The sequence below is a fragment of the Capricornis sumatraensis genome, chromosome 4 (genome assembly GCF_032405125.1).
Source record: "Capricornis sumatraensis isolate serow.1 chromosome 4, serow.2, whole genome shotgun sequence".
In the NCBI taxonomy this organism is placed as follows: Eukaryota; Metazoa; Chordata; class Mammalia; order Artiodactyla; family Bovidae; genus Capricornis; species Capricornis sumatraensis.
In genome coordinates this window covers 3,510,475-3,523,333 of record NC_091072.1, presented here as the reverse complement: position 1 = coordinate 3,523,333, position 12,859 = coordinate 3,510,475, and the positions used below count along the sequence as shown (strand labels likewise).

Sequence of the window (12,859 nt, the reverse complement as noted above, 5' to 3'; positions counted from 1 at the left end):
ATCTTAATATAGGGAACCCCGACCTTTGACCTCCCCTCCCCAAGTGGCAACCCAAACAGTTGGAAAAAAAACTTTCAAACAAGTTTTTCTAATTCATGCAAGGACCAAAGTGCGAGAAAAACTAAGTACATTTCCCCTGAAACTGTCTGTTTCTGCCATAATTTTGTTGTGTCTTCTTGCAGGTTGGTCTGCATTAAAGCCTACCAGTATTAAATGACAAAAGATAACAGAAGGTCCATTTGTTTTGGTTTAATAGACATTTATTCTGTTATTATGTAGTTGAACAACCTCTACACACAAAATAATATGGTTTTAGATTTTTTTGAGTTGGAACAAATTTGGGTCTTAAAAGCTTTTGCAAGCCTGTTTTCTGGAAATCACTTAAGTGGGCCTTTTTAAAGACCCTTGAAGAAAAAAAATTGGTTCAAGAAAACCAGCGATTAAATTTCAAAATCAAACTATTTATGAAGATAGCCAGCCAAGAATCGGGGTAATTCCTCTTCTGTATTTCCTACACTCAAATCCACCCTGGGAAACAGAAGCCTCGTCTACAGGAAGACGTGATGGAACAAGCAGAATGAGGTGGTAAGGGCAACCACAGCTGGTGGCCCAGCAAGTCTGGAACTGTGAGGCTGGTTTCAGCAGGGATGGGAACCGTAGACAACATCAAGTTGGAGGCCAACTGAACTTGCACTGACAACGATGAATTTTCTCAATAGCCTTTTAAGAATGGAGTGACTTGACCCTAAAGAATAGATTACACTTAGCAATGACACTTTTAAATATAACCACCCCTGTTTTCCCCATCCCCTAATGTGGCTTAGAGTTCATGATGGTCACAAATACTACAGAGAAAACATTTTAACTTTTTGATCCAAGTTTTTCCTGTCGTCTTACACTTGAAAGGGATCTGATGAACACCAAGCTCCCAATCCTACCATCACTACCTTACAAACCTTAGGGCTAATTTACACCCCCGCCCCCCCCCCCCCCCACACGCCTATCTAATGTTCAATTTCCGTCAGTTTTAATTGACACCAATGTAAATACGACCATTTTGCATAAAGTTCCGTATTCTACAGATCCCAAAACCTGAACCAGGAGCTTTATATGAACTTCAGTGGTACCATGGGAGGCCAAGGCAATTTAATTTAGGTAAACCAGGATTTGATTCATTTGTCAGAAACCTCTTGCAACAGGTCTATTCAATTCTCTTAAAAATGGTGGGATTACTTGGTTTTCTGAAGCAGCAGTTACACAAATGTAGTATTAGATTAAGCCTAAAAGTGGGCCCTAGTCAAAATTTTCGTTATTTTTCTGCATATGATCACGAGAAAGGATCAGGACACCCTTCACAATGCCAATGAAAACCCAACTGAAAACGTCCCTGCCAAACTCCATAAAACTGCAGAGCATTGCATCACCCCAATAAAGCCGCAGGTCTCACCACATGCATCAACAAATCTATAGGGTTAAGTTTCTGCACTTCTCTTTTACAGAATTTTACACCTATTGTACCAAACAGTATTTTAAACACAGACACATCAACTCCCTAATAAAGCAAAAACAAAGGCATTTCCCTTATTAAAAACAAGATACACCATCACTTCATATACACTTTATGTGTGTAAGTAACTTCAATAAGTCTTCAAACATTATTGCACTTTAACTTTCATAATTTGACAATGCATTCAATGAAGCAATCTGCAGACAACTAGTTTTACAAACAAATTAAAAAACACTTTTAAGCAGACAAGAACGTCCTAAATTGTTTATTAGGTAAGAACTTTACAGACATCACGTATATTAGCGGTAGCGGTGGAGCTGGAGAGTATTGCGCCTTCTCCACGCTGCTCGGCGAGAGCCACCAATAGTGTGGTGGAACTTGTGGCCCTTGCCCAGGCCGCGGCTCTTTCTGCCCGCGGACGTCAGCCCCCGCATCTCCCTGTGCTTGTGAACTGGTCTGGTGATCCACTGGGTGTCAGGGTTTCTTCTGATAGCTTTATGGAATGGATCAATGAGGATAACCTCAAAGAATTTGTACGTAGAATCTTCACCAACCCAGTAGGAATTCAGGACCCTCAGGGCCCCACAGTGGCGGCCAGCGCGCTCCTAGGACAGGAAACAAAGGCCCAAGGTCAGCCTTCCACACATCCCGGTAACAAATTAAGACAGCAATTCACTACACAAGAGACTAAAGCTTCTGACTTAAAACTACCCAAATACTCAGCATCTCTCCACAGGCTGGGACCCCAAGTAGAAGGAAGACTTACTAGAAAATAACACAAAAACATGCGTATTTGAAACTTTTCTCTTACTACCTTCTTGCCAATTAAGGTGTGAATATGAATATCTAGCTAACCAAACAGTATTCTAGAACCCTGCACTTTTCTAGTACAACAGAAGGGTTAGCAAACTTAAGAGAATTCTGAAGGCTACAAAGGTCTCTTGTCTGGTCTTCTGTGCCTTTTCTTTTAAAACAAAATACTTTTAGCTTATGGAGGGCAACAGGCCCATGTTGGCCAACGTCTTCAACAGGGCATAGCTTAATTTACTAGCCAAGAAAGACAATTCATAACCAGTAACACCTGGGAGACTTCCTCTTTAAGATGTTCAATTGCCCTTTAAAAGTTTTAGGCTCCACAGGTTCACATTAATTTATACGACCTATGAGAGATTCCCAAATGAAAACTAAATTCTGGTAGCAACTCAGCTAGACTGCATGTTTGTGGTTACTGATCCCATGGACTGTAGCCCACCAGGTTCCTCCGTCCATGGGATTTTTCAGGCAAGAATACTGGAGAGGGTTGCCACTTCATCCTCCAGGGGATCTTCCCTTCCCCAAGGATCAAACCCGCATCTCCTGCACTGCAGGCAGATTCTTTACCACTTAAGCTGGGAGGACGGTGGGGGGAGATGGGCAAGAAATCCTTTTCTGTATCATGTCAGAACCTAACTCCACCTGTTTATGTGTTAGAAAATGGGAATTCTATCATTACAAACCAAACTGGATTACACCTAACAATGTATTTCTCCTCCCCTTACAAAAGGCTTTATCTCCCCATGTGTCCAATTTAAATGTTGATGGGAGAGTTGTCTTTAAAAAAAATACTGCATCTATAAAGGTCTTGCACTTTTTTCCCTAAGTAGGTGTTGGAAAAGATTTACTGAGGTTAGCAAGAATAAAAATCACCAAGCCACATTTCAAACACAACAGGGCTCACCTAGGTACAAATGAACCACCGAACAGCGGCCCAGATCCTTCTCCATCACCTCCAGGAGGTGACCAACACGCGCGCCACTCAGAAAGTCTCTTACCTCCGCAACCGACTGCAGGCTTCGAGCGAACTTGAGCTGGTTGACACCATGGTGCACAGGCTTGCCGTAGGTGGCACCTTTAGGAACTGGGCGTTTGCGGCCCCCGCGGCGCACACGGATCCGGTATATGACATAGCCTGTTTGAGTGGAGGACAGGGAGGCCGTGAGGGACGGGTCTCCCACGCCGCCACCTCAGGCGCGCCCCCGCCCCGCGGGCCCCTCACCTTGTTTGGCCTTGTAGCCCAGCCTGCGCGCCTTGTCGGGCCGGGTGGGGCGCGGGGCGCGGTGCAGCGCCGAGAGCTGGCGGTACTGCCAGCAGCGCACCCGCAGCAGGAAGCGCATCACGTCCGACTGCTTCTTCCTCCACAGCTCCTGGATGTACTTGTAAGCGCCCATGTCGGCTCACCCTGGGGACAGGCGGATGTCAGCACGCGCGCCGTGGGCAGCCGCCCGCCTCAGCGCCCGCCGACACAAGGCAGGCGCGGTGACGGCGCGGCGCGGGTCAAGACGCCTAGTCCTCCCGGCCCGCCGGCCTCGCTTTCTGACGCCCGAGGCCCGGCTTCCCGCACCTCAGCCCCCGCGCGTCCCTCTCCTCCGCGCCCCGGGCCCAGCTCGGGTCCGCGCCGCCATCACCGCATCCCCCCCAGCCCACGCCGGGGGGCCGCCTTTCCGCGCCCGCGCTGCCTCGCGTCTCAATCGAACCCGCGCGGCGCAGAGGGCAGGAGAAACTCCCAGGACGCAGGGCTCCCAAGCCTGGATGGCCGACGTGAAGGCAGATCGGCGGCGGATGAAGCGGCGAATATCCTGACGCTGCCTACCTGATGGCTGCCGCCTGACGGAAAGGACTGAACCTTTCTCCCACAATCCCTTTGGCGCTCCGCACCCCCACGACAGCGAGCCGCCTTCCGGTGGAAAGCGGCGGTGGCGCAGGGCCGCATGGGATGTGTAGTTCCGGCAGCGAGCCGGTGGGCGGAGATCGGCCAGGATTGGGCGCGACCTGCCTCAGGGTCCCGCCCCCTGCTGCCCGGGACGCGCGCCTCAGAGCCGGCGGCGAGCGTCCGCGGCGAGGTTCGGGCCGCCGAGCGTCTGCGGCTGAGAGGCAGGTTGGGGGCGGGGCTCCCGGGGCCGCGGCGCTCCTGGGCGGGTTTGCGGGGGGCTGCGGGCGCCCCCTCTCCCTGGACGGACGCGCGCACAGGCCGGGGGTCCCGCCGGGTGGGCCGCTGGAGGCGCGGGGGCTTCGCGGCGGCGGCCTCGCTCCTCCCGGAGCAGTTGGGGTCGCAGACCCCGCTCTGAGGGGTTTCCTCCAGATGGGGTTGCGGGGGCGCGGGGCGGGGACGGGGCCCGCCCGGGTGGCGCTTTTCCTGCGTGCAGGTCTGGCCGTGGGATTGCTCCGTCAGAACCACGGGTTTGGGTTTTTGTTTTTTTTTTTTAACCTATTTATATGCCACAATCTGGTCGACAGGTGCGAGCGTTTTCGGGGGTGGGGGGAAGCTGAGAAAATGCAGACCTTTTGTGTTGCGTTCTTCATTGACAGTTTATATACTGGCTTTTTTCGTTCTTTTTTTTTTTATCTTCATTTTAGAAAAATGAAGTGGTTTAACTCTTTTACACATTCTAAGTTGAAATGGGGCGAAGGTGTAGGAGACCCCTTTGTCGTCTAAATTAACGGGTTTGGTTAGTTTCCAGCCCCATTTCCGATCTTGCTTGTTTTCTTCGCTGGTTGCAGTGGCACCCTTGTAAAAGCCCTGACAGGGACTTTGATTTATGAAGTGCGTCGTGTGCGCCCTGCTGCTGGGAAGGTGGCTGGGGTCGTGGCAAAGATTCTAGCATCTTGGAATAGGGCAATCAACATACATATGTTGTATTCTGTGGTAAGTGCTAAAGGACAGACGTTGACGGGAGCGAAACGGTAGGGAGTATTGGGATGGGGGTAGAAATTTCGGCCAGAATCTTCAGGGTGACATTTGAGGAAAGGCTTGAGCCCCGGGCCCGATCTCAGTCAGAGGGAACTGTGCCAAGCTCGCGAGTACCTGCGTTAATAGAACAGCCGTGTGGCTGGAATCGAGCCACAGGGGAAACTAGCAAGCGACATCAAAGAGGTGGAGGTTCTTATGAGGATTGTGGATTTGCAGACATTCTGAGATTGGAAACCGCTGGAAGCGTTTGAGCAGAAGGGTGACTTCATGTGACCTACATTTTAAAAAGGATCGTTTGGGGGAATTCTCTGGCTCTGCAGTGCTTTCAATGCTATGGCCCGAGTTCAGTCCCTGATTGGGGGGAATTATTAAAAGATCCCACAAGCAAGCGCAGCCAAAAAAAGAAAAGATCATTTGAGGCTAAAAGGAGAAAGGAAAAAGTGGCCAGTTAGGAAGTTGTATTCATTTGCCTATTGTTGCTGAAACAAATTACAGCAACTTTACAGACTTAAAACGGTACACATTTGTTGTCTTACGGTTCTGTAGGTCAGAAATCTCACTAGGCTAAAATTGGGCTGTCTCTTGGGACTGTGTTTTCTTTTAGAGGCTCTAGGGGAGAATCCATTTCCTTTCTTTTCCAGCTTCTAAAGGCCACCTGCATTCCTTGGCTCCTTACTCCTTCACTGGCAAAACCAGCATTGTAGCATCTTCAAATCTCTGTCTCGCTTTCTGACCCTCTTGTCCCTCCTTGTAAAGACACTTGTGGTGATGTTGGGTCCACTCAGATAATCCGGGGTGATCTCCCCCTCTCAGGTTCTTAATTTAGTCACAACCTCAGACGTCTTGTAACCTAGAAGTCCATGTAAAGTAGAATACTCACGGATTTGGGAAATATGACATGGGCATCTTTGAGAGACCTTGTGAGAGAAGATGGTGCCTTGGGCTACTTCATTAGTGATGGAGGTGCTAACTGGTCCAGCCATGGATGCATTCCAAAGGTAGAAGTCTCATTGATCAGATGTGGGGTGTGAGAAAGATTAGTCAAGAACTATTAATTGCAAAGTTGGAATCATCATTTGGAAAGAGGATTCTGGCAAAGTGATTCAGTTCAGTCGCTCAGTCATGTCCGACTCTGCGACCCCATGAATCGCAGCACCCTAGGCCTCCCGGTCCATCACCAACTCCCAGAGTTCACTCAAACTCACGTTCATCAAGTCAGTGATGCCATCCAGCCATCTCATCCTCTGTCGTCCCCTTCTCCTCCTGCCCCCAATCCCTGCCAGCATCAGAGTCTTTTCCAATGAGTCAACTCTTCGCATGAGGTGGCAAAGTACTGGAGTTTCAGCTTCAGCATCATTCCTTCCAAAGAAATCCCAGGGCTGATCTCCTTCAGAATGGACTGGTTGGATCTCCTTGCAGTCCAAGGCACTCTCAAGAGTCTTCTCCAACACCACAGTTCAAAAGCATCAATTCTTCGGCGCTCAGCTTTCTTCACAGTCCAACTCTCACATCCATACATGACCACTGGAAAAACCATGTGATTAATGACTGCTAATTTCTTAATTAGGTTTTGCAGTTTTGTTTCTTAATTTGCAATGTCTCATGTAGTAATTTTGCAAGATTTGGGATGGTATTTTCAATTGATTTTGAAATTTCTGAGGGCAGTGATCATTTCTGGTTTTGCCCTCTGCTTTATCCGTAATGCTTGTCATTATGGTAATCCTTCAGTAAATATTTACTGAATGAGTAGAAGAATGGTAAACTGGAATGTGCTTATTGTATTTACTATGTGTAATGTTGTTTGCAAAACTCTTAATATATATTTATGTAAATAAAATGTATTCATATATGGGTAAGTGGAAGTACTGCACACAATCCATTATGTTTACATAAACCAATGCGCAGGAGTAGAAATTTTCCTCCTGCTATGCTTACATGATAAGATCCATAACAACTCTTTATGAAGTCAACAGTGTTTCAGTGTTAATATTTTTCCAGTTGCATAAAAAAGTTGTCTTTTACTTTAAAACTAGAATAATTTCCTTAAAACAGCGATACTCACAATTTCAAGTTGTCAGCTGTCTCTGATGGCTCTTCAAAGAGAACACTGACAGGGCTTTATTTTCAACAGAATGGATTAGATCACATTTTTATTCTCTAACCACATTATTGATTAGCCTGGAAGGCAAACCAATATGTATTTAAGACTATCGGATTTTGTCTGTTAAGCATATTTTCTTAGCCATTTATTAATCCATCAGAGTATCAGGGATGCATAGATCCCAGATTGAATTTTATTGTCCAGCAGTTTCTTAGGGTAGGAACTGTACAAGCATCCTTAGCTACCGCTTTTGGTGTTAACCTCGTGTTGACGTGGTTTCTGGGTAAGTAGTTTCCGCGCTCATAACTTCAGAGCATTAGAAGGAGCCTTCGAGGTCAGCTGTCTACTCTGGAGCCTCTCAGACTTTCAAAACCTGGTTTTAGTAAGCGGCTTGGCCTCCCCGTCTCTTCCTGTGACTCCTGGCCCATTTAGGGCATTGAAGATGACCTCCTTTTATATTTGGAAGGAAATGGTGCATATCTATTATGTTTGGGAATTATGAAATATTATAATGCTTAGAGAACTGAGCTTTTAGTAATTTTTGTTTGTAAATATGAGTATATATAAATAAGTGTGAGAACAGTTTCCTTGTACATCATGAGAGTCCCTGCCATCATGATCATGCATAAAAAATGAAGTGTTTTTGTGTGTATTTAATGTTATTCATTCAGAATCTTACCTTAGATGTTAATTTTTTTGAAGGATTCATACTTTTAAGGAATGAATTTTATAGAGGCATGGTTGATGTACAATATTATATGCTGCTGCTGCTGCTAAGTCGCTTCAGTTGTGCGACTGCGACCCCATAGACGTCAGCCCACCAGGCTCCCCCGTCCCTGGGATTCTCCAGGCAAGAACACTGGGGTGGATTGCCATTTCCTTCTCCAGTGCATCAAAGTGAAAAGTGAAAGTGAAGTTGCTCAGTCCTGTCCGACTCTTAGCGACCCCACCAGAGTTTCAGGTGTACAACAGTGATTTGCAGTTTTAAATTATATTTGACTATATTCCCTGTGCTGTACAGTGTAGCCTTATGACTTATTTATTTTACACACAGTAGCTTGTGCCTCAGAATTCATATTTTTTATCTGATGGTAAAGCAGGGCACTGATCTTCGGGTTTATGTAGTGTTATTGTTTTCCACGTGAAGACAACTAAGCACCTAGAATGTCTCAGGTGTGTTTTAAGGAATCACACTCTCATCTTTGTTTTCCTTTTGGTGGTATAAAATATTTACCATGGTCTGTTCTGTTTTCTTTCTTTCCTAAAAAACCTTAAAATCCCTATCTAGTGTTTGAATTACCTCTTTTTCAGTTCCTTTTGCTATTTGCCCTTGATGAAGTTTCCTCTGAGGTATTGAAATAACTAACTCCTGCAATTTCTTATACACAAATACAAAATAATGCATATTTTTAACATACTTTATCTGCCAGTCACAAGGGATTAAAGTACAATTGTAGTATACCACTTTTAAAGCAGATGATAATTAAGACTACTTCCAAAGAGTCTCAGGAATATTTGACTTCTGGATTTCTCAGAAGTCTGTCGATTTCAGCATTTTTTCAGTTTTCTACAGTCCCTAGCACTCGTACCCGCCTCCCTTTCACAGAGTCTATTGTTGGTAATCATTGTTTTTTTTTTTTTTTTCTTAAAACAGTAGCTTCCCTCAACTACAGTACGTACCTACCCTTTTAAAGCACTTGAACTTTTTTTGAAGGTTGGCATAGTCTGTGGTAATGGGGGACTTTTCTGGTTGAACAGTATAGGGAGAAGTGAGGATTGGTATTTACAAATTCTATGGGGCTGAGATGTTTCGGAGGAAGGGAAGTAACGATAGAAAACAGTAGAAAAATCAGAATTTAGATTCCAATGGCAACCTTTCCTGACAACAGAATTAGTTTGTGCTGCCATCACTTTCTTGTTCTCTTCTCTCATAGTTAGGTGGCAACTTTCTTTAAATTTTAACTATTATTTTTAATAATTCTCACTTGGCATGCAAATCCCATTAAAAAAAATTTATTTGGCTGCACCAGCTCTTAGTTGCAGTATGTGAGATCTTTAGTTGTGGTGTGTGGGTTCTCGTTCCCTGACCTGGGATCGAACCCAGGGCTCCTGCATTGGGAACACAGAGTCTTCACCACTAGACCACCAGGGAAGTCCCAAATTTTAACTAATATTAAAAACCCTTTGAAGGAAAGATTCAGTAGTATAACTTACAGAAGACCACAATATGGAGAGAGGGTAGAATCCTATGATAAAGGAAATGACATTAATCACAAATTCAGAAGGATCTATAGAAAACCTTTTAATATAGGCCATAGCTGCTGACATAGGTGTTACCATACCATATAGATGATTAGTGTTACACCAAACCCTGCCCTTATAAAGACAGACTGAGAATTTTTCTGTTGCAAGTACTCTGAAACTGAAAAGAAAGTCCCCTAAGAGAAGTGGTTCTCCTGGAAGTAGGTGATAAATATTCTTGGGAAGATTTCTCAGAAAGATTGCGAGCATGCCACCTAAGAAAGCATGCCACCTAAGTTATATCACTTAAGTGATGATTATTTATCTACTGGTAAAATGTAACATACTGCTCTGGAAATGAGCACTGTGTTATTACTGTACTATAATAATAGTAGCTTTAAAATATTTCATGTGATTAGCATTGTGGCTGACTTGGGTTATACATAGTTGTAGACTTTGACAATCTATGACAAAGGAAGGAATATATACAATGGAGGGAAGAAAAGTGTCTTCCGTAAGTGGTGCTGGGAAAACTGGACAGTTGCATGTAATAGAGTGAAATTAAAACATTCCCTAACACAATATACAAAAATAAACTCTAAACAGACTAAAGATGCAAGATTGAAAACTGTAAAACTCGTAGAAAAATAGGCAGAACGCTCTGACATAAATTTTAGCAATGTTTGTTTGAATCTGTTTCCTAAGGCAAAGGAAACGAGCAAACACAAACAAATGGCACCTGTTTAAATCTGAAAGATTCTGCTCAGCAAAGAAAGCCACGGACAAAATGAAAACCACGCACTGAATGGGAGAAAATATTTGCAAATAATATGACTGATAAGGGTTAATATCCAAAATACAACAATTCGTTATCAAAAAACCCAAACAACCCAATGTAAAAATGAGTGCTGGATCTGAATAGACAGTTTTTCAAAGAAGACATACGGGTGGCCAATAGGCACATGGAAAGATGCTCAGCTTTTCTCATTCATCATCAGAGAAATGCGAATCAGAACCCCAGTGAGAGAGCACCTCTTACCTGTCTGCATGGCTGTCTCCAGGAGGTCTCCGAAGAGCACGTGCTGCTGAGGAACTGGAGAAAAGAGGGCCCTCCTACACTGCTGATGGGAAGGTAAATTGGTGCAGCCTCTGTGGAGAACAGCCTAGCGGCTTCTCAAAGAACTAAGGACTAGCAAATGAGCCAGCATTGCCACTCCTGGGTTTACAGCCTAAGGAAACAAAACCACGCATTTGAAAAGGTACATACGCCACAACGTTCACTGCAGCGTTATTTACAACAGCCGAAATAGGGAAGCAACCAAAGCGGTCACCCACAGGTGGATGGATAAAGTAGACACGGTATGCGCACACACGATGGGATATTACTCAGCCATAAAAAGAATGCCATTTTGCCGTTTACCACAACACGGGTGGACCTGGAGCGTATGAGACGAGGACAAATACTGTATGTTACCACTTACACGTGGAATTTAAAAAAAAACAGACTAGTGAGTATAACAGGAAAGACGTGAACTCACAGATCCAGACGGCAAGCTAGTGGTTGCCATGGGGAGAAGGAAGCGGGAGGGGGCAATGCAGGAGGAGGGGATTAAGAGGAACAACTGTTATACAACTCACATAAATACAATCTAAAGGGATATATTGTACAGTACAGGGAATATAGCCAATAGTTAATAGTAACTGTTAATGGAGTATAATCCATAAACATTTCGAATCACTTTGTACACTTGAAACTAGTATTGGAAATCAGTTATGTGCCTTGTGCGTGCCCGGTTGTGTCTGACTCTGCAGCCCTGTGGACTATAGCCTGCCGGCCTCTTTGCGTGGAATTTCCCAGGCAAGAATACCACAGAGGGATCTTCCTGACTCAGGGATTGAACCCTCATCTCTCGTGTCTCCTACATTGTCAGGTGGATTCCTTACCACGAGTGCCACTTGGGAAACCCCAAGGAAATCAGCTATACCTCAGTTTAAAAGAATCACAGACTCTGAGAAAGTAGAGAAGGCTGATGCAAAGTTCTTTTTCGCTTAGTGTTTTAGATCGTGGTTAAAAACGAGTGGTGTGAGACATGCGCGTACAGAAAGCTGTCCGCGGGTCTCTCTTAGCGGATGCTTATTTGAACATTTTTGCTGTTTTCTGCCTTGAAGGAGTTGTGGCATGCCTTTTAAGTCAGAGTTACCGCATGTTCCACACTTCTGTTTTAGTCACTCAGTCATGTCCAACTCTTGTGACCCCGTGGACTTTATCCCTCTAGGTTTCTCTGTCCGTGGGATTTCCCAGGCAGGGACACTGGAGTAGGTTGCATTTCCTGCTCCAGGGGATCTTCCCAACCCAGGGATTGAACCCACGTCTCCTACGGTGGCAAGTGGGTTCTCTACCACGGAGCCCCCTGGGAAGCCCCTCCACACTTCTAGGTAAGAGAACTGGAGGACGTGATGCTTAAGGTTTGTGTTGGAAGGTGACAAAAGGCAGTGTGGGAATCTGAATCCTCTCGGCAGGCTATTTGGATAGAGTTAATGAGTCTTTTCTGTTTCTGCCTTGTCTTCTGTTACCTTGCCTTCTGGAAGATTAAAAAAAAAAACCTTGAGGAAAATTCAATAAAATGTTACCTGATCTCTCTCTTCCTTGGATATTTGAGGAAGCAAAGAGGAATGAGTTTTCCTTTTCTTTCGGTTTTAAGTGCCTGAGCAATTTTTCTAGCATGAAGAACCGTGACTCAGAAAGAATTGTGACTAAGACAGCCCCAAATCCAGTGTCTCACTCTCCTGAGAAAACACTAACGTTGGCATTGATAGTGTTAATGCTGCTTTTAAAAAATGATGTCCATTCTCTATCCAAATTTTTATCTTCATGGCTCCTTAAAGTTTTGTTTCTCCAGGTAGACACTGATGAGCAGGCAGTCTTTCAAGGACTGGATTTACCTAGGATTCTGTTTGGATTGCTGTAGACTTTAATTAATATTGAAATAGTCTTTATATAAGATGTCTCTATTCTTTTTGAAACAAGCGTGTCTATACGTGCATTCTCGCGTTTCTCTAGGTCACCTCTGCAGGGATATTTACGGAACCATAGCATTGATTGTTCTAAGGGGCATGTGGGAACCAGGGAATGGGGTTTGGAAGAACAAACTTTACTCTCTATTTCTTTTTTATACTTGCAATACCCAGTATCCCCCTGCGTACATATTACTAATTACATTTAAACATAGAAAAAGGAAAGGACTTTTTTCTTTTAAAGACCTTCTCTTCTCTTCACAGACAT

General features: G+C 44.7%; 1 protein-coding gene and 1 non-coding gene across 3 annotated transcripts; both read right to left on the bottom strand.

The window, feature by feature from the left end:
* Positions 1-294: 294 nt before the first annotated feature.
* On the bottom strand, positions 295-4,214 carry RPL15 (ribosomal protein L15). 2 transcript variants are annotated; one of them, XM_068972203.1, is made up of 4 exons: positions 4,137-4,214; positions 3,543-3,725; positions 3,319-3,455; positions 295-2,112 (listed from the first exon to the last, which is right to left on the bottom strand). In XM_068972203.1, the coding sequence occupies exons 2-4, from the start codon at positions 3,712-3,714 to the stop codon at positions 1,807-1,809; spliced, it is 615 nt and encodes a 204-aa protein (XP_068828304.1). In that variant the 5' UTR covers positions 3,715-3,725; positions 4,137-4,214; the 3' UTR covers positions 295-1,806. The 2 variants fall into 2 exon arrangements, with proteins under 2 accessions (XP_068828304.1, XP_068828305.1); XM_068972204.1 differs by having other exon boundaries at positions 4,021-4,144.
* Positions 4,215-9,414: 5,200 nt separating this feature from the next.
* On the bottom strand, positions 9,415-9,487 carry TRNAG-CCC (transfer RNA glycine (anticodon CCC)). The gene has a single exon. It is a non-coding gene; the product is annotated as a tRNA-Gly (tRNA).
* Positions 9,488-12,859: the final 3,372 nt, after the last annotated feature.

Bases quoted from the DNA above. Each gene is read 5' to 3' on its own strand.
- RPL15 (XM_068972203.1), bottom strand. From the start codon at position 3,714: ATGGGCGCTTACAAGTACATCCAGGAGCTGTGGAGGAAGAAGCAGTCG. The intron at 3,456-3,542 runs GTGAGGGGCCCG...CCACTCAAACAG, and splicing joins GGGCTACAAGGCCAAACAAG to GCTATGTCATATACCGGATC. The intron at 2,113-3,318 runs GTAAGAGACTTT...TTCCTGTCCTAG, and splicing joins GCCTGCAGTCGGTTGCGGAG to GAGCGCGCTGGCCGCCACTG.